Here is a 27,163-nt window from a genome sequence, read left to right as displayed (position 1 = left end):
GGCTTGGGCCATTGGAAGTAATTGGAAGTAGTTGGCCTACTACATAAACATGTACGTCAGTGAGACTTGCACGAACGGGGGAAAGCCCCATTTGAGTTGCTTGAGAGCCAGTATAGTAAGCCCGAAGTGATGAAAGCAGGTACAGGTACTTGCCTTCACTGTGATCTCGCTTTCGAGAGCTCTTTCCATGTGATCGAGGTCGGGGGCCTTCCAGTTGTCTTCTTTCCCGAATCACGGTGACCACACATGCTCACTCTCCAACATCTCGCGTCTGCTCCTATTAACACATCCCTCATCTTCTCCTCCGTAAACACTCAATTCACTCCCGGTTCCGGCGCCGGTTTCGGCTTTCTCAAGATGCCCAAGTATGATATCTCGACCCTTCTGGCCTTGCGCCATCAAGCCCACTTTGATGTCGGCAGGTTGGCTGTACAAGCGCTGAACAGTACGTGTTTTGTATACCCTTCAAGGTTGTTGACCTAGACTTCAGTACAAGACTAACATTTCCATTCTTCAGGCAATCTGCTCCGTCAACACAGGCCTCCAATGCGCACCTTGGTCGAAGAGCCCGTCAATAGAAGAAAACCGTCCAGTTTCTCTCACCAGAGTGAGGATATACTCGCTGGTGGCTTACAGCCTCTGCGTCCGCCAAATGACCCTCCTCATTCGACCCTCGCGCAAACGAACTCTGGGTTTGCTCGGTTCCTGAAAGAGCACACGTCTCCTAAACACCAGCGTGTCACGGCTGGTGGCCGGATCGTCCCGATGGAGCCACAGACTCCGGTGCCAAAATTCAGATTAACACTCCGGAAGCGCACCGACGGTGATTGTGACGAGGGTGATGATCTAACGATTGTAACTCGTGATGATGACCGTGGCAGTAAGCTTGAGAGCGAAGATACGCAGACAGTGGAAGTCGGCCCTGGGCCAGCTGGTTCGACGCCCTCTCGATCAGTCCGTCTGCTTCCGAATCTTGCGAGGTCATCCTTGGTGCAGGGATCGGAAACTTATACCAACGCATTTGGTATGCCTGGCTTGTTTCCACCAGCCGCAACCAACACTGGAGCGTTTCTGCAACAGGATGCGGTTCCTTTCTCCTACAACACCAGCCAGCTTCCATTCAACGCCGACGGACCGCTACCACCATACTACTCAGCATATGGTGCGGGGATAGACGCAGGGTCTTGCTTCCCAGCCTGTTATCCGCCTATGCCGGCTCAGGAATTTATAACTGCCGGCCAAACGCGCATTCAACAACCGACCTCTGTTCCCCGATTTTCCGAAGGCGCGGCTTCCGGTAGCATATCTGCGGGCTCAGCATCGAGCTGTGGTCAATTCTCATCTGGTTTCGATACGCGTGCTTGTCTCGGACCTCAGTGGCAATGGCAAGCCGGCGGTCCACTGCCAGCATTCAGTCAGCCCCACGTTCACCCAGCTGCTTACCGAGAGAACCCTTACCAGAGCCGTCTAAAAGAAGTCCGAGGACAATATGATATTTTGTCTGCTCAGTTAAGCCGCATTGATAGACACATGGCGCTCAACGCCTGGGATATAGACGGGCAATCAAAAACGTTGCTGGTTGAGCAGCGGAAAAGCTTAGTGAGGGAGTTGGATGTATTGCGGCTCTATATTGAGCAGCTAGAGCAAAGCCTTGATATGACAAAATGGGGCATTTGTGACTCGACAGCGTCAGCAGCAGTGGGCACCCCTACGCCCATGGGCAATCCCTATACGCATCTTGTGGGACCCCGGACACTAGTGCCAAATCTCATTTACGGAATGCAGTCCATACCTGCGCCTCCTTTCCCTAACACTTTTCCAGAATTCTTTCCATCAATTGACTCAACGGGAGGCACATTTCCAGTGCAGAATGCTGACAACTCGGCATACTACTCGAGTGATGCTCAAGAGGAGACAGCTGCGGCAAACCGGCACAATCAGAGACCCCGGCCGCAGCAAAGTCTCTCAGTGAACATTCCACACGGTCCAGTCGAGACTGGCCTACAAGCATCGACGGGTGAAGATGCGACCGAGAGCGCAGCCCCTGATGACAACCGATGGGCGACGCCGGCCAGGTCCTCTCCATTGGAGCTTCAACAGATATATCATCGAATTGAGGAAGCCAACAAGCGGGGCGAAAAGCTTGATGGACTGCTTAGAGAGCTGTCTAGCGCCACTAGTGAACTTTTGAGGCGAAGGCAGGAGGAATCCAGGAGACCATGTCAACCGATATCAGGTCAAGGCACCATGGTTTACCCATCGATGGTGGCTGCAGGCGCCACTAGAGGAGCAAGCGATAACATTGAGTCGAATCTACACCTGATGAGACACGGAAGGAGACCCTGGGCATCAGAATTCTACCCACGAGAACATAGTAGCACGCATAAGTGTATGCCCCGCAAAGACGCAGAAGCCGATGGCAATATGTCTTCCTCGTGTGTGTCCACAACCGATTCATGGGCCACACTTCATGAGACCGAGTAAGTCTTGTGTCTGTAACTCACATATATTGCTAACCGCAACAATGGCAACAGTATCCGCCAGCCTGGAAGTGAAGCCTTGCGGAGTGGAAGCAAAGGCGTCGATGATTCTGGGTCATGGGAGAGGTATAACCAACCCTGAGCAAGGCTTCAAGTACTGGATTAATTGTTCGTCGCCCAGACCGCGCGAATCGAGCTTTGCATCTATCGCATCGATCAAGTCCCCGAGAGTGCAGCTTCCTTCTACAGCCAGTTGGCAAGGGCCGTTGGCGGACAATTCCCCCAGTAGACCAAGTGTCCATCATCCCGTTTATGACGTTAGCAAGGGCTCTGATGGAGACGGCTCGAAACCAGTATACTCGTTATTCTTACCGCAGCCTTTTCAGAAAGGCCATTCCCATGTGTCTCAAAAGACGCCGGCGCTAGCCGTGTCGCAAAGAGTCAATGCACACGCATGCCTCGACTCCAAAACAGCCACACATGGCGCGTTCCAATCTTCGAAGAAACCGCAGGGCAAACGACTGTGGTATCGGCCTTGAGGGTGGGGGTCGCTGCTTGTGGGTGAGGATTATGACAGAGTCTTTGTTCAATGTTACTGTTGGAAGTATGGAGATTGGGAGATCAGAGCTGGGAGTTGATGTTGAGTGTCTTTGTTTCGTGATATTCCCCTGTGTGATCGGATACGAGTGGTTGGCCCCGTTTGTCAGGCCTTATTTTGTACCTTCGTTGACGCCATTCTTCTGGTCGGGAGTTTATCACTATGGGTGGGCGATCCACAGAGGGATATAGTTAGGTGGTTGGGATCATGGAGTTGTTATTCATGTATCGAGGCCTTTAGTTTCTCAATAGTATTTCTTGTTTGCATCATGGTTTTGCCAGCTATCGAGGGAGTGTCCCGCTATGAGCAGGATGAGAGGATATATATAGTGCCAAGAAGGCCTGACTCAATGACGCGCGTAAATATCTCGGCATGCCATGGGTTGCCTATCTACCATTCATAATCCTATCCCAGGTTCTATGGAACCCTATGTAAGTACTCCTATGTGTGTCTTGTGACCTTGTCCATGTCTATATCGGCCGTTCGATAAGATTTAGTTCCTGTTCTGGAAGAAAAAGGCTATTTGCCCCATTAGTAATGGCACCCTGCCACTATCCATGGATGATCACTAGTCTCCCCCACCGTCAACCTACGGAGTACTCTGTAACTACTGTAAACCATGGAGGTGACTCGCCACCCCAGAAACAGAGACTTCGAGACCGACTTGGATAAGGGTCCACTTGGAGAACGTGGCGGCCCCTGTTGACTACTGAGAAGTTTGTCTTCATCCTACGGAGGACTCGTAAGAACATAATCAAAGAACCCCTTGCGGCGAAACGGGAGAACATTCTTTTCTGTGGTGGTGGTGGTAGTGGTGACAGGACCGCTTTTGGCAGAGTGACTAAGCCCCATTGAGGATTGACAGACAATTGACTGATCGCTGGATTGATTGGAATTCCCTCCACGTCTTTCTCCACCGCGCCGTCTTCCTCTCTCTTCCTCTCTCGCTCTCCGAGACGCCCTTCTCGCTTCTCCAGACTCACCTCATCTCCAACACTTATCTCATCTCCGTCTCTCCCCCCGTCCCCCATCCTCCCTCTGACCTCTATGGGGCCTCCCATTTGACCCTTTTCTCTCTTTTTCAACCGTCCCATCGCCTTTCGTTTCCTCCCCTCTCTCTTCCCCCCTCCCCTGGCCTTACTGAAGTGGCCTCTTCCCTCCCCACCCTTCTGGGCCCCTTCCTTGCAGCCTACAATTCCTCCTCCGATAACCCACTCGTTCCTACATCCCCCGACCTCAACTCGCCGTCTTGCTCGTGGGTAAATTATCCGCCTGCTCCCCTCGCCGGGATGACCCAGCTCTTCGCCTCCAGCCCGTCCTCCGTGACGAATGAGAAACGGGGGAACTTCCCCGGTCTCTCCAAGAAGCATCCCAACGAGTCCAGCCATTTCCCCACGAAGATCAAGAACTTCTTTCGCATCAACAGTTCCGGCAGCAACTCCTCTCATAGCTCCTCGCAACACACCCCCTCCGTCGAATCCAAGTCCACCTTCAGACAATCCCGATTTCTCCCTACCATCGGTCGTAATCGATCTACCACCGTCGCCAGCGAGGGGAACCCTCTCGATGAAGGCGTCTCCCCCACTGCCACTGCAAACCCCTATTTCGTCCATCAAGGTCAGCCGGCCTTACAACATCGCAACGATGGCTCCGTCCCTTCCTCGCCCCCGGACACTCCCGAACTCCAGGTCGACGGCGTCTCGGCAACCGAGCAGGCCACCACCGCCAACAAGGAGGAGCTCGCCCGGAAACTGCGTCGAGTCGCGTCTGCGCCCAATGCCCAAGGGCTGTTCGCCCGTGGCCAGTCTGATGAGCGACCGCAGACCGCCGACCTGGGCAAAGAGCCCTTGATCGAACAGTCCAGTGCCGTGGAATCTCAGGTCAGTCTCGTCAGCGAGAATGATGCCCCCGGCCTCGCTGTTCCCAAGCCTGGCCCGGATGGCAAACTGCCCAGTCCCGGTCAAATTCGGAATTCGGTCGCGTTCCGGAGAACGTACAGCTCCAACTCGATTAAGATCCGCAATGTCGAAGTCGGCCCCAGCAGTTTTGATAAGATCAAACTGATTGGCAAGGGTGATGTGGGAAAGGTCTACCTCGTCCGGGAGAAGAAGTCCAGTCGCTTGTATGCTATGAAGGGTACGTTGCAGTCGGATGACAGATTGTCAAGAATCCATGCTAATTGTCGCAGTCCTGAGTAAGAAGGAGATGATCAAGCGAAACAAGATCAAGAGAGCCTTGGCCGAACAGGAGATCCTTGCCACCAGCAACCACCCGTTCATCGTCACCCTCTACCATTCTTTCCAATCCGAAGATTATCTCTACCTCTGCATGGAATACTGCAGTGGAGGAGAATTCTTCCGTGCCCTCCAGACGCGCCCAGGGAAGTGCATCTCTGAAGACGCGGCTCGCTTTTATGCTGCTGAAGTCACGGCGGCTCTGGAGTATCTGCACCTAATGGGCTTTATTTACCGTGATCTGAAGCCGGAGAACATCCTTCTGCACCAGTCGGGCCATATCATGCTGTCGGACTTTGACCTTTCCAAGCAGTCGGGGCCGGGCGGTGCCCCTACAATGATCCCTGCACGAAGCGGGAACTCTACCACCTCTCTCCCCACCATCGATACCAAATCCTGCATCGCCGATTTTCGGACCAACTCGTTCGTGGGCACGGAAGAGTACATCGCTCCGGAGGTGATCAAAGGCTGTGGTCATACTAGCGCGGTCGACTGGTGGACGCTGGGTATCTTGATCTACGAGATGCTTTACGGAACCACGCCATTCAAGGGCAAGAACCGCAATGCAACTTTCGGAAATATTCTTCGCGATGAGGTCCAATTCCCTGAGCACGCAGGGGCGCAGCAAATTTCCAAGTAAGTTTTCCGATTCTGGGCTTCTGCACTATGATCGCTAACGATGGGGGTGTAGCATTTGCAAGTCATTAATCCGCAAGTTGCTGATCAAAGACGAATTGAAGCGTCTTGGGGCCCGAGCTGGCGCCTCGGACGTGAAAACCCATCCTTTCTTCCGCCAGACTCAATGGGCTCTTATCCGCCATATGAAGCCACCTATGATTCCCCATCAAAGCCGCGGCACTGATACCCTCAATTTCCGCAACGTGAAAGAGAGCGCAAGCGTCGACATTGGAGGCACCAATACCGCCAAGTTGAAGGGTGTTCCATTGAATTCGGGCCTCACGACGCCGAATGGCGAGATCAATGATCCATTCGAGGAATTCAACAGCGTCACTCTCCATCACGATGGGGATATGTGATCCCCCCTTAGGACGTTCAACGCTTCTTCCATGACATAACATCGCTCCGTTATGCGATTTTCTGACGATGCATGAGAGCTTTGTATCTTGCAACTTTTTCACGGCGTACGGTGCCTAGAGCTTTGACGACTCCTCTTTTTTCATCCTCAGCGGGCGGCTGTTGATTTATGCGCATGTTTTCTGCCGTATATGGGATACTTTTCGGTTCTGTGCTTTTTTCATTGACTCTTGGGAGCGGTATAAATTGTGTTTTTCTCGTCTCATCCACGCACGTTCGTGTCACCATCATTGCAGAGTACGGCGTTACGATTTCGGTTCTACAGCAGACAGTCCTTGATATTTCGTGTCCGATTCGCGTTCAACAAAATGATTCGAAGCTTGCGTTGACCTGGAGGTTTTGCGTTTTGTTTCTGGATATGGGCCCGGAGCCTTAGAGCAATGGCGAGATCACATTTTGACTCGTAAACATGTGTGTAATTGTAGCGACGCAGTGTATGTAGTGTCTGATTCTCAGTTGTGTAATTAGTCGAGTCTCAAAACTACCTACCGTTGAATATGAGCGGATGGATACACCGACCCAAACAACGCGAACACCTTTCAACCCAACCACAACAACCACCAAACACCTCGCCCACTCCTGTCCTCCACTCTCCATACACCTACCACACTCACAACCTTCGCCAACCCTCCATCTCGAACCGCATCGACACATACACTCATGGACCACGACCCCACGACCCCGCCTCCCGCCCGGGAATCCTCCTCCGAGAACCCTCTCCTCCGCGCGTCCAACCCGCTCGTCTCCGACCTCGAGCAAGAAGTCCTCGACGAATACTCCCGCCTGCTCGGCAACGTGAACAAGGTACCTCTCCAGCGAGCGATTGCCCCACCGTCTATTATCTTCCAGCTCCAACTGTCCCAGCCAACAACCGGTGTCGAACCCCCTCCGAGATCAAGACGCAGACAGGCTAACGTCCGTTCCGTCCCCATTAGTTGTCGCAGAAATTGGCGGATCTCTCGGGCGATCCCTCGTCGCTGACCCTGGATGGACTGCGGGTGCTCGAGCGCAAGACGGCGACCGTGTGTACGCTGCTGAAAGCGAGTGTGTACAGTATTGTGTTGCAGCAGCAGATCTTTAATGAGAGCGAGGAGCAGCAGCAACAACAACACCAGCAGCAGCAGGACCAGGAACAGCAGGAGGGGATGGATTATCCGGATCAGGGGGTGATGGATGAGGGGGATGTCAGTTTTACGGGGCGGTTTGCTTGAGTGTTTTGTTTGTATGGTTTTCTGGTGCTTTTTATGTCGCCTACGTCGGTCTGGATGGATATACCCTTGTTTTTTTTTGTCATTGTTTCATGTGAGGAAATAGATCAACCTGCAATACAAATACATGTCAGAGTACACTAAACAACCAAAGCCAGAATTATATACACCGCCATAACGCAAAGAAATCCAGACATGAGACCCATCCCATGCCGCAGGCCATACTCGTACAGTCTTTTCTATGCGTGAGAGCACTGTCCAGGGTCTGGATCATGCTTCGCTCCATGCGACAAACCGAAAAGATCACCAGATAGCATTCCAGCCAACAAAGCCTGGCATACGATTCGTGGGTATCTAAGCGCGGCCAGAGTAGTACACCTTGCGCACGTCGACCAACTTCTTGCCACGGGCACGGGCAATGTCCTCCGGGTTCCGCTGGCTCATCAGCGCCTCGTAAGCCGCTTTCACTGTGTTCATGGGGTTCCGGGAGCGGTTGACCCGCGCGGCGAGATCGTGGATGCCCGCTGCGCGGCACATCTCGAAGATCAGATGCTGGCAACGCAGTCCGAAGCCTAAGCGGTCAGTACATTTTCAGGACATCTCAATTCAATGCACACATACCTGGGGGACGGGTCATCAACTGCAGCTCGACGGCGCCAACCTTGCCCTGGACATCGCCGAAGATAGTGCGGTTCTCGTACCGCGGGATGGGCTGCATGCTGCGGATGGCACGGTACTTGGACTGTGTCACGGCATCCGTGGATTCCTCAGACTTGGCTTCGCCGATACCCAAGAGACCGTTTCCGTTGCCGGCGATCGACAAACAGTACATCCGACGGACCTTACCAAGACGGGTCTGGTTGACGACCGAGTGAGAGACGAGCGTCTTCGTCTTCAGCGACCGGATCTCGTCCGTCGTGTACCCCGTCGACTGAAGCAGCCGCTTGAGCGCATCGGTCATCTCCTCCGACTCGCGGGCCTTGGGGTCCTCCTCCGCGAACACCTTGGGCGGCGGTCCGTTCGAGGTAAGCGTCTCACCGGGGGCGAACAGATCGGGCACCAGGGCGCTGTGCGGGTTGAGTTCGTTCTCTTCCTTGCCCACAGTGACACGGGTCTTCTCGAGGAAGCGCACCCAGTCACCGGCATTCGCGTTTTCCGGCATCTCGGCAAAGAATCGGGCGAAGTCGTCAACAAAGTCCTCCTCGGTCTTCAGGGTGGCATGGTAGTCGGAATTGGACTTGGGCGCCTTGACGTGCTTGTCCACGCCCGGCTCGATCGTCGACAGATCGTCCAGGTAGTGCAGCTTCATCGGATCCCGACGGATGGAAAACTGCTCTGCCAGGTCCTTGGGGTCGATGGCGGCCTCGCCGGCCTCAATGGCTGCCAGCTGCTCCGGTGTGTACTCCTCCTTCAGGGCGGCCTTCTCTTCCTCCGTGTACGGCTTGAAGTCGTCGGGTTTCATCTCACGCGCGATCTGATCGAGCGTCCGCATGTTCTCGGCCTTGACATTGGGGAATTTCGGTTTCCGGTTCGACAATTGCGCGGGTGAGGCGTGGAATTGGCGTCGAGGCACGCGAGCGCCTGTCGGGGCTGCAGCCCGAGTAAAGCTGCAGAACAGGCATCTGGCCGGCCGGGCGAGACTCATGGTGAAGAGAACGGGAGAAGCTCTCTGGCCAGCAGAGGCCACGCGAGAGCTGTTCGTAGAGGGTGGGAGAGGGAGAGGAGGGGAATTGGGGGTAGTGGGAAGTCGACGGCGGAGAAGGTGAACGGGGAGAGTTTGGATGGCAGAAGTTGCAAACGTTCCCAGAAGGGAAAAGCCCGGCGAAATTTCTCAGCGCCCCGGGTCGACCAATCCCCGCCCGTCTTTTTGCCCATAGTAATCCATGCTCGTCCACTTTTTTTCCCTTCATTCAATCACTCCTGCTCTCTTCTCCCTCTGGTGCCGGGTCGATTCACATATATGTTCGCTTTTAGGTCTCTCCGTCCTGTCTCCTCCAAGATCTGGTTCTCTATTCCACAGCAGACTGCGCGCCTCCGCCTCAATTTGCTCTCTCCGCCGCTGCAGCGCAGCGCGCATTTTCACTCCACAAGCATGCAGAACGCTCCCAAGAAACCCGACCACACGGTGAAGCGGCGCAAGAAGTCCAAGGCCGACCGCGCGAAGAACAGTGGATTTGACGAGGTCCTCCAAGCCGATATCGACAAGCTTCTCCGGAAGAATCAACCGGAGAGCGAGGTTCGCGCAGACTCGCCCGATGAAACTGATACGCCAACCTTACCGGAGACCTTCACCGAGATTGAAGTCAAGGTCGCGGAGCTGTCCTCCACTGGAGATGGACTCGCGCTGTCTGAAGCGGGCGACCACATCTACGTCGTTCCCTTCACCGTCCCCGGAGACAAAGTGCTGGTCAAAGTCGTGCGGCATTTCCCTCAACTATCGTACAGTCTGACGGACTTTCTCAAAGTCATCGAACCGGGCCCGCAGCGCAACGACGCCGGCATTGGATGCCAGTACTTTGGAAAGTGTTCTGGCTGCCAGCTGCAGATGATGTCCTACGAGGACCAGCTGGCGCACAAGAAGCGCATCGTCGAGAAAGCCTACGCCAACTTCTCCGGCCTCATTCCAGAGCTCGTCCCCGCCATTGGCGACACCTTCCCCTCCCCGATGCAATACGGATACCGCACGAAGTTGACGCCGCACTTTGCTGCCCCCGGCGGCAGCGGCAGAGGGAAGAAGAAGGCTCCCTCCGGCCCGGTCACCGAGGTGCCGGCCATCGGCTTCACATACAAGAACCGACGTACGGATCTGGACATCGAGGACTGTCCATTGGGCACGGACATCGTGCGCCGCGGCCTGAAGAGTGAACGGAAGAGAGTCGCCGAGAACATCAACTCGTACAAAAAGGGCGCCACGTTGCTAATGCGCGAATCCACCCTTCGCACCCCCAAGGACGGCGTCGACATCACAATCCCCCAACCAACTCTCCCCGAGAACGGACCAGGCAAGGAGTCCGGCGATGTCATCCGCACCGAGCACGACAAGTACACCGAGGAGAAGCGCTGCGTCACCGACTCCAACGCCACCTCCGTCGAGTACATCGACAACTACGTCTTCACCAACAAGGCCGGCGCCTTCTTCCAGAATAACAACTCCATCCTCTCCGGCTTCACCGAATACATCCGCCAACACGCCCTGCCAAAGGATAACCAAGACGACCCCAAACCCATCAAATACCTCCTCGACGCTTACTCCGGCTCCGGCCTGTTCACCATCACCCTCTCGCCGCTCTTCCGCTCCAGTCTGGGCGTCGACGTCGCCGAACAATCCATCGTATCAGCCCGCGATAACGCCCGCGCCAACTCCCTGCCCAACACCGGTTTCGCCGCTGCCGATGCTGCCACCCTGTTCAAGGACGTCCCCTATCCCGCGGAGCAGACGCTGCTGGTCATTGATCCGCCCCGCAAGGGCTGCAGCGACGACTTCCTCCGCCAGCTGCTGTCCTTTGGTCCGCGTCGCGTCGTCTACGTGAGTTGTAACGTGCATACGCAGGCGCGCGATGTGGCCGTCATGGTGCAGGGCGACGCCCAGAAGAACATCCGGTATGAGATCGAGAGTATCCGCGGGTTCGATTTCTTCCCCCAGACTGGTCATGTGGAGGGCGTTGCTATCCTCAACAAGACGACGTTCCCTCAAGCATGATTTTCGCCATTGAGCAGTGACACTCGTTCCATCTATCATCATTATATCCTAGTTTCGGTTCCCCGGCGGGCGTTGGCGTTCGGGACATAAAATAGAAGTGTGAGGAACTTGGGTAGACGTTGATTCCCATGCGAATATATACATTCAAGGACCAAGTTAAACACGCCAGGTTTCTTTTCTGTGACCAAGTAGCAGAACAAACAAACTCGTCATAATCAAATACCCCTACTCCTTCTAGTCTACCCGAATAGAGAAGAGACCCGTGGCGGCACTATCGGTCGAGATTCTGAACAGTCATGAGAAACGGAAAAAGGAAATGAGTAGAACACTATAGACAGATAACCAGCTACTAACAAACAGATGGCTCGATCACTTTCTTCCCTACGAACTGCCGGGTCCACCAAGGAGAGCAAATCTCCGCACAATGCTAGGACCAATCTCATCGTACTCGGCCTTGGTGTGGCAGTAGCTGCGGAACTCGGGCGTCTGACCCAACAAGCTTCCTCCGAACCAGGGACCGTGCCGTTGTCTCTTGTGTGTCACAACCGCCACGTCCAGGCCACCGCTCCGAGCTCCACCGCTGCGTGCCTCGGAGGCGCGAATTCGGGCGTCCACCAGGTGTCGGATATCACGCTGTAAGCGCCGGCCAAAGTCTTTGTATAGTGTAGATCCTCCGGACAGGACGATGTTCTTGTAGAGACCCCGACGCACGTCGATGGGAGAGGACTGGATGACGCCGTCGACAACGTTGGGCAGGGGAGTCAGGAAGTCGGAGGAGTAGATCTCGGGGTTGAAGAAAATCTCGGGGGCAAGGAACCGTTCGTATCCAACGTCGATGTTCACGGTGCGGCCGTTGGGCGAGGTCACGGTGTGCTTGAGGAAACGATCCGGCTCACGGTCATAACGGGCGAACTCCTTCACAATGTCGGGACACACGTAGCAATATTCCTCCTTTACCTTCTCCGCGGTCTTCAGGCTGCTATCGGGCTCACCACGGTCACGGAGCAGGCTCTGTACGAAATATGTGATGTCTCGACCGGCAATGGGTATGCTCTTGATGGAGGAGCCGATGACGTAGCCTTCGGCGACGGGGATGACATGGGTGACACCGTCACCGGAATCGATGACCGTTCCGGTCAGGGAGCGGTCGGTCACTTTGGAGGAAGTCCAGGAGGCAGCGAGGGCAAGCACGGCTTGGACCGCAATGTAGAGACCGGCGCAGTTGAAGGACTCAAACATGATCTCGGCGGTGTTCTCACGGTTCTCGGGAGGGTTCAACGGCTGTTTGCCCACATACAGATTAGCACATACTGGATAATTCGTCGAGAAACGACTGGTGAGAATGCGAGGACGTCTCATCTTACCGGCTCGGTGAGAAGGAAGTAATGGTCTTCAGGCTCGACGCGGAGGTACTTGAAGATCGAGTTCGACCAGAAGCGTTCCATGGAATCCCAGTTCTCGATCTGACCATGGCGAATGGGGTAGTTGATGCCATAACCAGGTCCGCTGGCAGCAGCGAGAGCCTCATCTCCGATGAAGAAATCCAGGTCCTCCGTACCACGCTTCGCTGACAGGTGCGAGCTCGCCCCACCACCTCCCCCCAGGAACGACGGCTTGTTGGCAACAGGGGGTCTTCCAGAGCTTCCCGTGCTTCCGGCGCCAGACTTGGTTGCAATTGCGGTAGGGAAGACGAACGAGGGCGAGTCGTTACCAGCGAAACCTTGCCGCCTGTCAGCCTAAGGCGTCAAATGAGGGGAGGGGGTAGTAGGTGCAAAACGGGCGATTGGGGATTGAACTCACCAAGCTTGGAGTAACCCGTTCCGCTAGAGACAGATTCAGATAAGCTATATGCACGACGAATGCGACAATTTTAAGGGGTGGGCTGACGTACTTGTCCATGACAACGGCGGGGGTTTGAGAGGCCGCCATGGTGAAGGATGACGGGGGACGACACGCAGACACAAGACACTAATAACTTCCCCTTTACTCCCACGCGGCGATAAAACCAGCGACCGGCGGAGTGGGTTAATTGAGTGAAATAAGGAGAGAGGAAGAGGTAGGAGGGTGAGGTTTTGCGGGAGAACGTGGGAGTTGGTGGAAGAGGAGGGGAGGAGGGAAGGCGGACAAGTTGATAGCGATGGAGATGAGGTACCTCGCAGCAGTAGGAGGAATGGCGGGTGGATTAGGTACCTCTCCCCCCGTTACGTATGCAGAGGGATTGGGGGGTAACTTTGGTATTATTACCAGACCCTTCCAGCCATGTTTCTATGGGCAATACGGCGATGTGACCAATATAACGATACATGATGTCCATCACGTGGGGATCCTGACTCAGCCAGATCTATATCGATATCAATCAAGCTTCTGCTCAATGTATACCTGATCTTCTTTCTCTTCCTCTCCTGTTATGCTCCTCGTTTCTGTTATTATGCCCTCCTCTCTCTCACCCTGCTCGCGGTGATTCTCTCCCTCTTCTCCCAACCCCGGGACTCCTCACTCTCCATCGAGTACCCAGGAGGCAACCGCTCCTCTTCCTCCGAAACCTCCAATTGATGGAAAGAACTGCAGTCAAACACGCGTTTCCTCTGTACATGAACCACAATTCTTTGTTCTTCTCCCACATGCCCTAACCTCTACCTCTTATTTTTTTTTTTTTTTTTTTCTTACAATATCCTTTTCCTAAAGACCCTCTCCCCTTCTTCTCCTCGCTTCTTCTCCATCTTTCTCGCCTTCGCCCTAACAAGACCATGCGCCGCCCTCTATCCTACCACTCACTCTCTACCCTCCTTCATTAGCGTGGAGGGGTATTTCCTCTCAATATTCATTCTTTTTATTACATCTTTTTCTCTCCCTTGCTTTTCGGGTGAGAGTAGAAGAGCACGACATCCCCACGGGCCCCAGGCTACCAAATCCTATGTCGAAGATTTAGTCTTCTCTACCCTCGTGGGACCTAAGCTCAACTCAATCCCTCTCGGGCTCGCGAATCCCACTGTTTCAGTTCCTCCCTCTCGCAATCCGTGAGATCTCCAAGTCAATAGCCACTATGAGTCGTCAGAAGGGCAACGACATCGCCGCGATTTTCGTCCATGCGGGCGCCGGATTTCACAGCCATAACAACGAGAAAGCTCATCTGGAAACATGCGAAAAGTAAGTTAGCCCCTCCTTGAAGCAGCTTCCTGCTGCATACCTTTTCTTTTTCACTTCTGACTCTTCCAGCGCCGCCCGAGCCGCCATGGCGCTACTCAAGGCCGGTGCGTCTGCAGTTGAAGCAGTTGAAATGGCCATCATAGTCCTCGAAGATGCCGAAATAACTAACGCCGGTTATGGGAGCAACATGACTTTGGATGGTGCGGTGGAGTGTGACGCTACCATTGTCAATCATCTTGGACGGAGCGGTGCTGTGGGTGCCGTTGCCCGTAAGTCTGTCTTTCAGGTAGTTCTACCCCGGAAGCTAATACTTTACTGCAGAGGTCAAAAATCCAATCTCACTAGCTCGGCTCACTCTTGATGCTTCATCTAAACCATTGTCGTTGCAAAGAGTTCCCCCAAACTTCCTCGTGGGCCAGGGGGCAACAGACTTTGCTTATGAACATGGGCTAGTGGTGCTCCCACATGACGGTCTGATTGCACCTGCAGCGAAAGAAAGATGGCACCGCTGGCGACTTGAGTTGGAAGAAGCCGAGTTCAAAGAGCGTCAACAGGATCCGAGTAAGTATCAAAACGCTCAGTACATGACGTATTTCCGTCATCCAATAGGGGCCCATCCTGCTCAACTTCTGGCATCGCCTTTGAGTGCTCAGAATGAATTTCCTATTGGCTCGCCCCTTGCTCTTCCTACTGAAAATCTAGATTCTTTCTCGGATGTGGTATGCGCTGGCAATCCGAATCCTATCCTCACGTCGCCTCTTCCATACAATGCAATGCCTAGTTTTGTCACGGCTAGAGACGGGGAATGCAGTGATGGTATCCCTGTCCCACAGCATGTGTCTGCTAATGCTAACGACACTGAAGCCCACGCAACTGTCAGTATGGATTCTGAGTCAAGAGCCCATATCTCTTCGGACACCCACAGAAATGTCGACCCTGAAGACCTCTTGTCTGAGTTCGAAATGGACCAAATCAGCGATACTGTCGGCGCAATTGCGATCGATTCCGTAGGAAATATCGCCGCTGGCTCGTCATCAGGCGGTATCGGCATGAAACATCGCGGACGGATCGGACCTGCTGCCCTGGTGGGAGTGGGCACAACAGTGATCCCCGTGGATCCCAACGATCCTGAAAAGACCTGCGTCGCTACAGTCACTTCAGGAACCGGTGAGCACATTGCGACCACTATGGCGGCCAGTGTATGCTCCACGCGCGTTTACTACTGTCAGAAAAAGTGCGAAGACGGTACATTCGAGGAGGCCACCGAGGATGACGCGATGAGGACAATGATTGAGTCCGAATTCATGGGTAGGCCAGTTTCCGCTCGATGCATATGCTGCAATGGGCTAACTCCATCTAGGCCACCCCGGTGTGAAAGACAGTCATTGCCATGGTGCTATTGGAATTATGTCCGTCAAAAAGACCATCGATGGGGTGTTCCTTTTCTTTGGGCACAATACGGATTCCTTCGTAAGTACTATCTCTATCACCAAACCTCAATTACTAACTGTAAGTCAGGCGCTTGCTTCCATGGGTATCAAGGACAAAAAGCCAGTTTCTGTGATGTCTCGCAGTAATGGGAACGGTAGCATTGCGCAAGGCGGCCGTGCCTACCGCTACAGAAGGTATGGAGGTCATACATGACCAACTGTCAAGGTACTCAGTCTGATATCAACAGATTCAACCTGCGTGGCACTGCTTCGTAGACCACTTATCACAGTGAGTTACCATGTTCTTTTGTTTCATTCCGTGCATTTATAGCTCTATATCACAAGCCCCAATCTGTGAACGCCTGATGCTAACCTTGTCCAACCCGCATAGTGATCCAATTTTCCTTGGGCTCCAAGAGGGACCTCCTTTGCAAATTCAATGCGTTGGGAGTCGATTCTGGCCGACAAATACTGCATCGCGGAGGGTGACGGTTTCTGGTGTACTACCTACCCAATTGAGGACTGGGCAACTGTAATATCCAACGGGCCTCGGTGAGACTCTTGCTGTTCTTCTACCTAGGATACCAGCCAATAGACGGATACCCTTGAAATGAGCCTATCCAAAAGGCGAGCAAGTGCACAGCATAGTAGCCGCGGAGGACAAGAACACTCCAGCGACATGACTATCGTAGACCTCATAGTGACCACTCTTCACGGTCCCGGAGTTGGCGTCGGCGTAGGCGTAGCGGTGCCCGAAGGCCCATTGGCACGAGCCTTCTTTTTCTTCTTCTTCCGAGCCACGACCGCCGGCTTCGCACCGTAGTCGCCCATTTCTAGATGCGTCCCGCAGGTTAGACAGTCCCCGTTCTCCGGCGGTTCGCAGAAGATGCTCAGACAAATCGAGCAGACAAAGCCGACATCCACGACCCGCCGATGACAGAAACACGCCGCGCGAAAGTCCACATCCACCCGCGTCGGCAAGACAAGGTGTTTCCGCGACCGCTGGTCCGGCAAAAACGCCATCATCAGATACTGTAGCAACCCCCGCGGTTCCGCCAACGACATAAACACCCCCTTCGTCGCATCCGACGCCTGCTGCAGGAACACCGCGTCCCCGCTCAGCTTGCACACATCAATCGGGATATGCAGCCGTTGACACGCAAAGATCCCATTCATCATGGGAATATACTGGTGCGCCGAGTCGCTCGATCCGCTCACCGACACGATCAGAATCCGCGACTGCAGGCCTTCCGCTCCGCCGGCCCTCCCCGCGCCCCCTGCGCCGCTTCCCCCGCCGCCACCACCGCCAGCAGACGCGCCCGCGCCATCCCCGGCCGTGTCCGCGCCGTGCGCCTCCGACCACGCCAGACTCCGCCGGTTGATATGGCTCAGCGCGAGCGTCAGCGCGCCCGCCATCATCGTCGACGTCGTGGCCTGCACGTCCGCCCCGCTCGTCGCCTCCATCAGCTCGCGCAGATGCTGCGTCACCTGCTCCTCCACGATCCGGAACGGCCGGTACTTGTTCACCTGGCTGGCCGGCGCGCTGCCGTTCATGGCGATGTCGCCGTCGCGGTCTGTGCCCGAAGCGATAGTAGTATCATGGCGGGTCTCGCGCGGGTACAGCCAGGTGGCGGTTTGGCTGTGCGAGGCGACGACGGCGACTTCGTTGGCGTAGTTACAGGCGAGGTGGGCGTTGAGGAAGACGAGGATGTTGGCGATTGCGGTGGAGAGCGGGAGGGAGGGTTCGAGGACCGCCCAGGCATGCGGGTTTGTGTCGAGGATGACGGTTAGGAGGGAGGGGGCGCGGTCTGCAGTTTGGTTTTGTTAGAGGGATTCGATAGATGGGTGGGTGGGTGGAAGTGTTCGTGGATGAGCTCACCGTGGGCACTGGTTTCGTAGTGCTCGGTTGCGTCGACGGCGTTCATTCTGTGCCTCGTGAGATCCGGAGGTAGGAGGCCCGAAGGATAGGTAGTTGTTGTTGTGACACGAGAGAGAAGCTCAAAGAGAGGTCGGACCAGGTCATAACATCATGAAGCTGGGGTGGTGGATGCGACAGATCCTTTCTGGTGACGGTGGACACCCCTCTCCGCCCTGGTATTGTCGAGATTGCAAATACTGGGCGTTGCAGTGAAGATTGTGGCTCTACCGGAGGGGCGATGAGTGGACGAAGTAGAGAGAAATGGTGATGTAGCTGAGCTCCGAATATACTTCCCAACCTGGATTTGATCGCCCGTGGACTATCCCGGCGCACGTGACGGACGCTGCATTCCCTGTACAACCAACTTACAACCTTCGACTTTCAAAATGAGTCCGAAGACATATGGACATAGCTTTTGGTATTATTCGGTCTAATCTGTTCATTCAAGTACATATCACTAGTTGTTAAAACTAGCTCCTTAGGTATGTCCTACCCATATACAATCCTACCAACCATCATAACCCCATGCAGCCAGAGCAGCACTGTGTTGAACATGCAACGTCACGTCAAAGTGCACTCTCCGGGTTCAAATGAAGCTCATTGTCTTTCTGCTCCGCCTGGTTGAGCACGGGGATCTGGATGGACTCCTTCAGCGGTCCAGAGGTAGGCTGCGCAAGAGGGCTGGGTTCTGGCGTATCGCCAGGCGTGTCACCCTGCTGGTGTTCCGTGAGACCTTTCCGAATGGCAAGGACCGAGTCCACGATGACGGCATCGATCCCCTCCACGACTTGGCGCTATTAAGACACGTTAGATGCTAAACCTCGGAGTACGGACGAGGCTGCTCCTTACCTTGACATTTACCGGGTCGTTGTTCAAAGTTCCGTACGAGACACACACCAACCCAGATTCCTTGACCACTCGCACCAGACGGGGACACAGAACTAGTGCCTCGGCTTGCGAGACGATTCCAAGCAGATTCCACCGGGACGCAAATCGAATCGCTTCCTGCAGACTGCTGGCGCGGATATCGCCCACGGGAGACGCGCCAGCGTCAGTTAAGAAAAGAACAGGGATGGAGGGCTGCTTGAAAGAGAGCAGAAGACAGATATCCGGATTGAAGCTGGAAAAGATCATGTTGCGCCCGTGACCCAGGTCGTACACCTTGGCAAGCACGGTATCCACAAAAGAATTCAGCTCCACGGCGAACGAGTCCATCTCCTCTTCTTCGCTCTCGTAGAGCATGGGGTATTCTGGCGATCCCGGTCAGATCGTCATGTAACTGTCCTTTGGGGTGTTGCGAATACTCACTCAGCTCAATGTTGAATCCAACGGATTTGGGTAGCTTCTTGAACAGTTCCTCCAGTGTGGCAAAAGGTGCCTGGATGTGATTTCCTCGGCTGTTGCCCTTGAAGCCCTTCTTCTTGAAGTCGCGGGTGTGCTTAATCCTTTCGTTCAACTCCGCAGGGTCGTACTCAGAGCCGCCCACAGACATTGACCGCGGACGAGGAGCAACATTGCCATTTTCACCGCTACGTTGCGCTTTCATCGACGGAGATGGAGGCGGACGACCCGGCCCGTTATCGCTCAGCTGGAGAAATTGCTCCAACGTCAGGGTGTGTACGGGGGCGTCGATACCCGTCTCACTGACAAGAAAGTCATGATAAATCACCGGGACATGATCTTTCGTGAGCTGGACGTCGAACTCCACATACGAAGCACCGAGATTAGCTGCTGCAATGAAGGACTGCACGGTATTCTCGCCGAGCTGCAATGACTTTCGGCTCGCCATATTCTTGCCCAGACCTCTATGCCCAATCACCATTGTGGAACTCATACTCTTGTAATACGTCTGGTCACCGGTGATAGACATATTGGGGTGTTTGAACGGGGTGATGATCAAAAAGTTGAAAGTCAAGGTACCGATGACCTCCAGGGTGTTCGCGGCCATGATGGGAATTGTAGAATCGCCCTTCAAATTGATCCGGTGAGAGCCAATTGTTGGCTTGACGCTTGAAAGCAATGCAACGCCTCTCCCAACAACTTGGTCCTTCGAACCAGAGTACGTCGGCACAAGATCGAATAGAAGTCGCACCTTGGTGGGGTCCGCAGCGTGGAAGACGATCGGCTCGGTCGAGATATTGTCTTGAACTGGAAGATCAATGATCTCAGGCTCACCGTGAGCTCCGGATGCTGTCACAACAATCGATAGAGCGGTATCTAGCTGAGTAGAATGCGCATTCTCCAGTGGGATCCTATCAAGATCCACCGCTTGCATTGGCTTTCTAGGGTCCATAGTGCCCAGGCTCACAAGGATCATGGCCTCGTCGGTGAGATACCGGTGTCCAAATGACTTAATAGGCTCAGAACTCCGAAGGCTAGAACTCCCAGAGGTTGCTGTGCCGTTGGACTTTCTTTCCATGAAAGAAGGCTGGGAAGGGGGTGAGGATTGGGTGGATGAGATTGTGGAAACTGATGCCACGGGCTCTGGCTCGGGCACTTCAGGTTCCGGAACGACCTCGCCAATGCGACGAGCGATATCAAGATGGCCTCTCAGCGATGCGTGTTCTTTTGCGGTCCACCCAGACGAGTCAAGCCTCTCTGCATCCGCTCCCGCCTCGAGTAACAGTTCCACGACGCTGAGAGAGCCGTCGACGCAGGCAATGAATAGTGGCGTCCAGGCGTACGTGTGCTCGGCGAGTTCCGTGTCGGCTTTCTGCTCCTCATTACCCTCCAGCAAGATCTTGGCGCACATGTCGTGACCGAAGCGGGCTGCTACATGCAAAGCGGTTTCGCCCTGTTCGTCTTGGTAGTTGATGTCGACTCCGGCGTCGACCAGAAGGCGAACAATATCGACAAAGTTGGCCTTGGTGGCTAAGGCGAGAACGGCACTGGACTTGGACACTTGCTTGCGGATTCTTGACTTATCTTGGCTCGGACCTTGCCAATTCTCCGCGTCCAGAAGGGCTCGAGTGGTTAGCGGATGGCCTCCGACAACACTCAGATGCAGAGGAGCCCAGCCATCGTTGTCCTGCCAGCGCGGGCCATCAATGCCTTCGCTGACATCAAACATGCCCCACTCTTGCAGATGTTCGATAATTACTTCACAGACGGCTTTGAAGCCATACTGCGCAGCGTAGTGCAATGGAGTACGACCAGCAAGGTCCTTTGCAAGAAGAGCCTTGCGCTGGGATGGCTGCAAATGATCCAGCAGATGTTGCAATGTTGCCACGGGTGGGTCAGACCTATACAAGTGCTGGGGATGATCGGCCTCCTTCACGACAGCTCGAGGAGGCTGCAGGGTGGGCAAGGCGGCAGGCGTGATGTAATTTGATGTCTCCAAGGGGAAATCCAGAATCATGGAGGCCGACTGCTCGGAGTCTGTGGTAGACTGAGCCCGGCCGATGGAGATGACCAGTCGGTGAATGCAATTGCGCTTGTTGATGTCATCGTCTTCCTCGAGACTCTCAATCCTGCTGATTAGGATGGAAATGCAGGATTTCGCACGGTAATAGATCGACCGCTGGAGAAGGCTTTTGAGAACCTTGGGGAAGACATCATCCCCAGCTTCCGCAACAGCCGCCTTGAGCGTCTCGAGGAGTTCCAACAGAACGTGGGTGTCATCTTTGCGCAGCGCTTCATCCACATCCAAAAGCAAACTCGGCGGCAGGTTCAGGTTGGGCCGGGACGGGCCTCTCTTCAGCGAGATAGAGGAACGTCTAGAACTGGTATCATCCGAAGCTTTTTGCTCACCAAGCACCGAGAGCCAGTCATTGATCTTCTTCAGCGACTCGGTGACGCGCGTGTTCGACGCGAAAGGCGACGGATCCACCTTGGTCTCGATGTAGGTTTGCTGCGCATTGACGCCCACCTTCTTGTCGAGTTTCTTGGTGATCTTGATAAACCCGCGGCGGTTCACCTCACCGTACCACTGGAGTTTCCGGAGCTGCCCGCGTAGTTCCAGCAAGGCGGCCAAGAGGTCCTCGACCTCCTCTGAATCAAGACGGTGGGCGCCGCTTATCCCTTGACCATAGCGGTCGTCCAACAGCTTGAGACGACGGGCGAAATCAGCATACTTCTTGTTATAGAAGTAGTCGACATCCTCGAGATTTCGATCGAGGGAGTAGAAGAATCCTAGGGGACGGAGTCAGGAAGACCACTCGGCGGTCCAAGACGGAATCAGAGAGATGGCTCACCAGCCAGGTCTGCGTCGTGGCCCGCTTTGACATTCTCGGCGGCGGACTTGATGAGTTTCTTCAGGGCCTTGTATTTGATGTAGGAGGCGCTCCACTCCGGGACGACATTTCGGGACAGGTTGCGGCCAAACTTCATGATGGCGATAGAGGAGTCGCCTCACTTTCTGTCCTGACAGAAAAGTTTTGGATCCTGTAAGCAGGGTTTGACAGGCTTGAGAGAATCCTTCACAATCGGGGGGTTTAAGAAGAGGACTCCATGGATAGTTGACGACAGGTTGTTCACAACGAGATGCGCAGGTAGACGGGGAAGGACACTGGAAGGAACGGCGAAAAGAGGAGCGCCATGTGTCAGTCTATAGCGAGGACATTGAGAAGGAGGCCATGGTGAATCCGAGGGAGGGAAAGACGACGGATAGTGTCGGGGGACAAAAATGTGTGGTACTGGCAGCACGTGGGGGGTCGATCGCCACACAGCTAGCGAATATCAGATGCGGTGAGGCTCCAACGGAATGGAACGTGCGCTTTTCAAAGGGGGTTCGAATGTTTCGGGTGATTTCTGGGGGGTGTCAAACCAGGAGAAGCAAGGGTGGATCTGTACAGGCCCAAGGTTGGTGGCTTGGGAGTATGACGATGAGGTATGAGAGCGGATGGACAGTCACACCCACGGAGAGGGCAATGAGAAAAAGGATTGGTAACAGATAGGGAGAGACACGATTGAGCAACAAAAGGAGTGAGTTGCACGCACGTTTTCCTCTGGGGGAGAGCAACAGGAGGAGGAGGAGAAGAAGGAGGCAAAGTGGAAAAGGCGATGGGCGGAACGGAACGAACAAAGCACAAGACTCGCTCGGCGTGACGAGCGGACGCTCTCTGATTTGTCCGCACACTCTCCGCTTGCGATACTTACCTTAGGTAAGGTACACGAAATTTCAATAGAATGTATAGAATGTCAATAGAACCAAAGTCGGTGTGCTTGGCTGTTGATTCACAAGAGTCAGAAGAAGATAATATTAGTTATTCCATGCCAATCTTCAATAGTGGGTAGAGAGACCGCTAGTCTGGGGTGGCTCCCACTAAATATATCTACGCCTCCCTTATCGACATCTGCAATCCCCATAAATCACCATTGACGCGTCAAAAAAAAAAAAAAAAAAAAAAAAAAAAAAAAAAAAAAAAAAACTTTTACCCAACAAAGACACCAAGAGGGGCTGACGGGAATCGGGGCAAGTGAAACGCAAATCAGAGGCGACACCGACTGGTCTCAAGCCAGGCACTGCGAGATGCTCCAACCGAGTTCCACTCCGCCATCGCTGATTTGGCCTCTGCGGACATTCTCCTCTCATGGACACCGTCTCGACCAGGAGGATTGGCAAAGACCGGCCTGTGAAAAAATCCGAGATTCCCGGCATCCCCCTGTCAATGTGTATGACATCAACTGTGCGGAGTATATTCTGGTGCAAGACCTGTCCTCGTCCTTCGCCATGCATACAGTCTGATATCCTCTGTTGGGACCACATTTCACTTTCTTCTCACCGAAATCACGAGTACACATCCCGTGCCAGTCAATACATCTACAGAACCCAGTAATGGCTTGTTACTTTGATTGGCGAGCAGCCCCCTCTCCCTATCCTGGCTAATCAGCATGCAAATCCCCCACTTCGTTGCATTCCTCTTGCAGTACAAGTCCGAGGGCAGTGCGTCCTTCGTCAGTGCGACGAGATTCTGTGGAGCATGACCCGGTGAGATCATATCCTAGGGCGGGCTAATACCGCCTATAGGTGTTGTATATACGAGTAGACAAATTAATCCATAAACTACACCATTCTGATCTATGTTGAATAAAGCCGTCTACGGCTAACACAAAGACTCCGCCATCCACCCCCATCATAAACAAAGTCATATCAAGCAAGTAAACCACGAACAACGTAACCGGGCCAGGACAGGAAGCAGTGTAGTTAACGCCGGGAAAGGGCCAGATGAGAAAAGAACGCCATCAACAACACCCACCCTGCGCCAGACAAGAACAATAAACATCGCTGAAGTTGGACAAAATCATAAAATGAGGATGCTTCAGAATCACTCCACCAAGGGCTTCAAAGCTTCCACCCCCGTCTGAAGTATAGCCGTGTTCTTCGACTGCTTCAACACTTTAGTCAGGATGTCAACGCCCCCCTGAGCCTTGACAGCTTCTCTAGCACGTCGACCGATATCGCCGGACGCAACCGAGGCCAAATTCCGCACGCATGCAACCCCACGATGGACCAGCCCTTCGTCGTCTTCTTGACAGAGCCCCAGTAGCAACTGAACTCCGCGAGGGCGCTCGAGAATGGCGGCCACAGCTGCATCAAATTCCGTCAACATGGCCAGACCACCTCCAGCCGCTAGTCTGGTGGGCACATCGTCGGAATCCGTCAGAGCCAGGAGGACGTGCAAACGTTGAGCTGCCCGCTTAGAGCCGTCGGCATACTTCGCAACTCCCGACTCGCACGTCATCAGATTGCAAACCAGCTCGCAGGCAGCTCGTTGAATAAGAGGGCTATTAGACAGCAGAAGATCCTCCACCGTCGACCAAGCCTGACGGACAATCGCTTCTGCGGCGCTCTCGTCCGGATATGAGGCCAGATTGGTAAGTGCAAGAAGGGTCTCGAAGACCGGCAAGAGATCGCGTGGCTGCTCCGCCGATACACTAGTAGCTTCCGGCTCCGCCAGCAGCGCGGTCAAAGGCCGGATCGCGGACGTGATCGGGGGAAAGCCGGACGGCGGAAAGACGTGAACAGGATTGACCGAGATGAGGATACGAGCCAGGGCATGCGAGGCGTTCTGGACTGCGTCATTCGAAAATGAACCAGAGCTCCCCTGTCTCGGGGTCCCGATGCTGAGCAGCAGCTTGACCGCGCCCTTCTGAGCGAGGACGCCTCGTGACTTACGGTCTCGAGACAGAGACAACATGATCTTACTGATAAGACCTTGAATCGAGGGCATGCCGGTTTTGCCACATTCCACCAACAGAGGCATGATACCAGCGTTGACGAGCGCGGTGCAGCGAGCAATAACTTTCTCATCACTCGCGAGAGGGTCAGGCCCGGATCGCGCGTCCGGAGAAGCTTCGGCGTAGGATTTGAGTTGGGACATCTTCTTTTGCTCTTCGGTTAAGTTCGGGAGGAACTGGGTGATATTCACGAAAATCATGAGGCCCCCGTAGAGCACCGACGAATCAACCAGGTTTTCGTGTAAAACGCGGATCAGGTCTCGTAGAAAGACAGGGTCTTTTGCAATCTGCTCTTTCACAGCAGGTTTGACAGAAGAGTACGCCAGACCTTCAACTACGGCCTGAAGATTTTCACCCTTTCGTTTTGACATCAGTTCCTTAAACCGATCAACCAACTCAGGGACTCTGGTCTCATCTCCCAGAGCCTTACCATTTGTTTCCGAGGTATCCTTCTCGGATGCCCGGATTTTCGCCAGAACCACTGCCGCCAATTCGGATGCCTGGTCAGTGCCATTCGATAGTACATGAGAGAGCCAGTCCGAAAAGTTCTTGGAGATGGCCTCCCGACATGCCTTGTTGATGCATGCCGCATTGAATAATTCCAGCACCGAGACCTCCACCCGCCGACGTTTCGGGTCTCTAGCAGTCATAGGCGCCAACGACGCCATGAACTTATCGGACAGGAAAAGAGTGGCTGCAACTTCCGGTACGACGGGGAAGACCGCAGCCGTAGCCGAGAAAGCAACGATCAAGTCGTCTGGACGAGCCTTGCTCAGCTTTGCAGTCACCAGCTGCGAGAATCGCCTCTCCCCCGTATCCTTGGACGCCTCGAGGTACTTGACCGTGGCCAGAGTCGCTTGGCTCCTCAGATCAAGCGGAAGCCGGTGATCGAGCGAAGACAGGACCACGTCCAATCCCTCATCATCCACCAGGTCCTGCAATTTCGGCGCATCAACTGCAAGCAGTCGCGCAATGCCTTTCAGGGAGCGACCGTCCAAATCGTGACCCGATTCCATGAGCTTGGCAATGAACAGCTGGAAAAGTTCGCGCTCACAGTGGAGGCGGGTATTTTCTGTCGGCCAGACAGAATGGTCCAAGACGACGGTGTCCAGACACACGGCCGCGCCATCTCCGCGATCGTAGATCTCATCGAAAAAAGTGGTCACCGACACCTGAAGTCGACTGGCAAAGAACTGTCGCACGCTCTTATTCTGTCGTACCAAGCCCGAGATAATGTCATCCTGCATCGAGGACAGGCCGTGGGGGTGTTGAGCCAGCAATAGCTTGACACATTCTAGGGCGACTTCTTCCGGCGGCTTCAGACCGTCTGTGCGAAGGTATAGGGCGGCATCCTTGCCGGCGGTTTCGTCCTTGCGGGACGTGTAGCGGCGACAGAGATCTAACAAATGGTGTCCATTTTCCTCGTCTTGTTGGATTTTCAGAAAGGCGGCTTTGACTGTCGGATTTTCTGGCGCTAAGGACAAAGCTTCTCGGAGATTGCGAGAGGCGGCCTGTGGTTACATCAGAGAAAGGTGAGTAGAGTTTCAGGGTATCAAAGCGCTGCTGGGGATTGAAAAAACAGGCTAATGTCAAAGGCGCGCGCGCGCGTGTGATTCAAGTCAAATAACGGTGTGACACGTACCTCCCGATGACCGGCATCGACTAACTCAACAGCCTCCCGAGTCAAATGTACAGCGCGTTCCTCGCCCGTTGAGTGAACCATTTCAAGCCTTGTACGAGAAGGCGGGCTGTGGAGGGGAAGGGATAAGTACGAGAAACGGGGTCGGATGTATAGGAGGCGAAGCGAGATAAGCGGGAGAAATTCCAAGCGGAAAAAAAGTAAAGATTCGGAAGCGACCTTCCGCCGAGATTCTTTTTCTTTCGATGACGCCAGGTAACGATCGCCGACTGTCGACAACAGTAGAGAGAGGTGTCTTTGTATATCGTAGAAAGTCGATCGAAGGGGTCTCCTAAAAAAGAGGTTTCAGGACTGCGCAGTAGTTGTCATCCCACGACCGCTAGGGATAGGACCGCGACCGAATCGACATATAGTCATGGAGATCAGAAGGCGGGACACAGTGGAAGAGGACGGAGGTACCCCGTGTCGCAGAATGAATTTAAAGAGAGAAGAGGTAGAGAGGAGAAAGAGAGAAGAAAAAGAAAGCCGGTAACTT

General features: G+C 54.2%; 10 protein-coding genes across 10 annotated transcripts; 5 read left to right on the top strand and 5 right to left on the bottom strand.

The window, feature by feature from the left end:
- Window positions 1-546: 546 nt before the first annotated feature.
- Window positions 547-2,622, top strand: ATEG_02120 (uncharacterized protein; the record flags this gene model as incomplete). Its single annotated transcript, XM_001211298.1, has 2 exons — window positions 547-2,480; window positions 2,535-2,622. 2 exons carry the CDS (start codon window positions 547-549, stop codon window positions 2,620-2,622), a joined length of 2,022 nt encoding a protein of 673 aa, XP_001211298.1.
- Window positions 2,623-4,367: 1,745 nt separating this feature from the next.
- Window positions 4,368-6,349, top strand: ATEG_02119 (putative serine/threonine protein kinase (Nrc-2); the record flags this gene model as incomplete). The annotated part of the gene is made up of 3 exons (XM_001211297.1): window positions 4,368-5,214; window positions 5,267-5,948; window positions 6,004-6,349. The coding sequence occupies 3 exons, from the start codon at window positions 4,368-4,370 to the stop codon at window positions 6,347-6,349; spliced, it is 1,875 nt and encodes a 624-aa protein (XP_001211297.1).
- A 467-nt stretch (window positions 6,350-6,816) lies between these two features.
- ATEG_02118 (DASH complex subunit DAD3 family protein) lies at window positions 6,817-7,618 on the top strand (the record flags this gene model as incomplete). The annotated part of the gene is made up of 3 exons (XM_001211296.1): window positions 6,817-6,841; window positions 6,910-7,211; window positions 7,343-7,618. 3 exons carry the CDS (start codon window positions 6,817-6,819, stop codon window positions 7,616-7,618), a joined length of 603 nt encoding a protein of 200 aa, XP_001211296.1.
- Window positions 7,619-7,969: 351 nt separating this feature from the next.
- On the bottom strand, window positions 7,970-9,260 carry ATEG_02117 (mitochondrial 37S ribosomal protein uS5m; the record flags this gene model as incomplete). Its single annotated transcript, XM_001211295.1, has 2 exons — window positions 7,970-8,187; window positions 8,237-9,260. The coding sequence occupies 2 exons, from the start codon at window positions 9,258-9,260 to the stop codon at window positions 7,970-7,972; spliced, it is 1,242 nt and encodes a 413-aa protein (XP_001211295.1).
- A 447-nt stretch (window positions 9,261-9,707) lies between these two features.
- On the top strand, window positions 9,708-11,315 carry ATEG_02116 (tRNA (uracil(54)-C(5))-methyltransferase; the record flags this gene model as incomplete). The annotated part of the gene is made up of 1 exon (XM_001211294.1): window positions 9,708-11,315. The coding sequence occupies one exon, from the start codon at window positions 9,708-9,710 to the stop codon at window positions 11,313-11,315; it is 1,608 nt and encodes a 535-aa protein (XP_001211294.1).
- Window positions 11,316-11,696: 381 nt separating this feature from the next.
- Window positions 11,697-13,244, bottom strand: ATEG_02115 (actin-related protein 3; the record flags this gene model as incomplete). The annotated part of the gene is made up of 4 exons (XM_001211293.1): window positions 11,697-12,596; window positions 12,680-13,035; window positions 13,116-13,138; window positions 13,207-13,244. 4 exons carry the CDS (start codon window positions 13,242-13,244, stop codon window positions 11,697-11,699), a joined length of 1,317 nt encoding a protein of 438 aa, XP_001211293.1.
- Window positions 13,245-14,358: 1,114 nt separating this feature from the next.
- Window positions 14,359-16,168, top strand: ATEG_02114 (threonine aspartase 1; the record flags this gene model as incomplete). Its single annotated transcript, XM_001211292.1, has 7 exons — window positions 14,359-14,462; window positions 14,532-14,731; window positions 14,784-15,023; window positions 15,165-15,770; window positions 15,823-15,971; window positions 16,005-16,087; window positions 16,141-16,168. 7 exons carry the CDS (start codon window positions 14,359-14,361, stop codon window positions 16,166-16,168), a joined length of 1,410 nt encoding a protein of 469 aa, XP_001211292.1.
- A 435-nt stretch (window positions 16,169-16,603) lies between these two features.
- Window positions 16,604-17,817, bottom strand: ATEG_02113 (TFIIH/NER complex subunit TFB4; the record flags this gene model as incomplete). Its single annotated transcript, XM_001211291.1, has 2 exons — window positions 16,604-17,700; window positions 17,772-17,817. The coding sequence occupies 2 exons, from the start codon at window positions 17,815-17,817 to the stop codon at window positions 16,604-16,606; spliced, it is 1,143 nt and encodes a 380-aa protein (XP_001211291.1).
- Window positions 17,818-18,376: 559 nt separating this feature from the next.
- On the bottom strand, window positions 18,377-22,139 carry ATEG_02112 (glycerophosphocholine phosphodiesterase; the record flags this gene model as incomplete). The annotated part of the gene is made up of 4 exons (XM_001211290.1): window positions 18,377-18,604; window positions 18,660-19,060; window positions 19,119-21,941; window positions 22,004-22,139. 4 exons carry the CDS (start codon window positions 22,137-22,139, stop codon window positions 18,377-18,379), a joined length of 3,588 nt encoding a protein of 1,195 aa, XP_001211290.1.
- Window positions 22,140-24,076: 1,937 nt separating this feature from the next.
- Window positions 24,077-26,712, bottom strand: ATEG_02111 (UNC45-central domain-containing protein; the record flags this gene model as incomplete). Its single annotated transcript, XM_001211289.1, has 2 exons — window positions 24,077-26,500; window positions 26,632-26,712. The coding sequence occupies 2 exons, from the start codon at window positions 26,710-26,712 to the stop codon at window positions 24,077-24,079; spliced, it is 2,505 nt and encodes an 834-aa protein (XP_001211289.1).
- Window positions 26,713-27,163: the final 451 nt, after the last annotated feature.

Source organism: Aspergillus terreus, genomic scaffold, assembly GCF_000149615.1.
Source record: "Aspergillus terreus NIH2624 scaffold_3 genomic scaffold, whole genome shotgun sequence".
NCBI classification, from domain to species: Eukaryota; Fungi; Ascomycota; class Eurotiomycetes; order Eurotiales; family Aspergillaceae; genus Aspergillus; species Aspergillus terreus.
The sequence above is the reverse complement of the archived record's forward strand: the minus strand, read 5'-3'. Positions and strand labels throughout refer to the sequence as shown.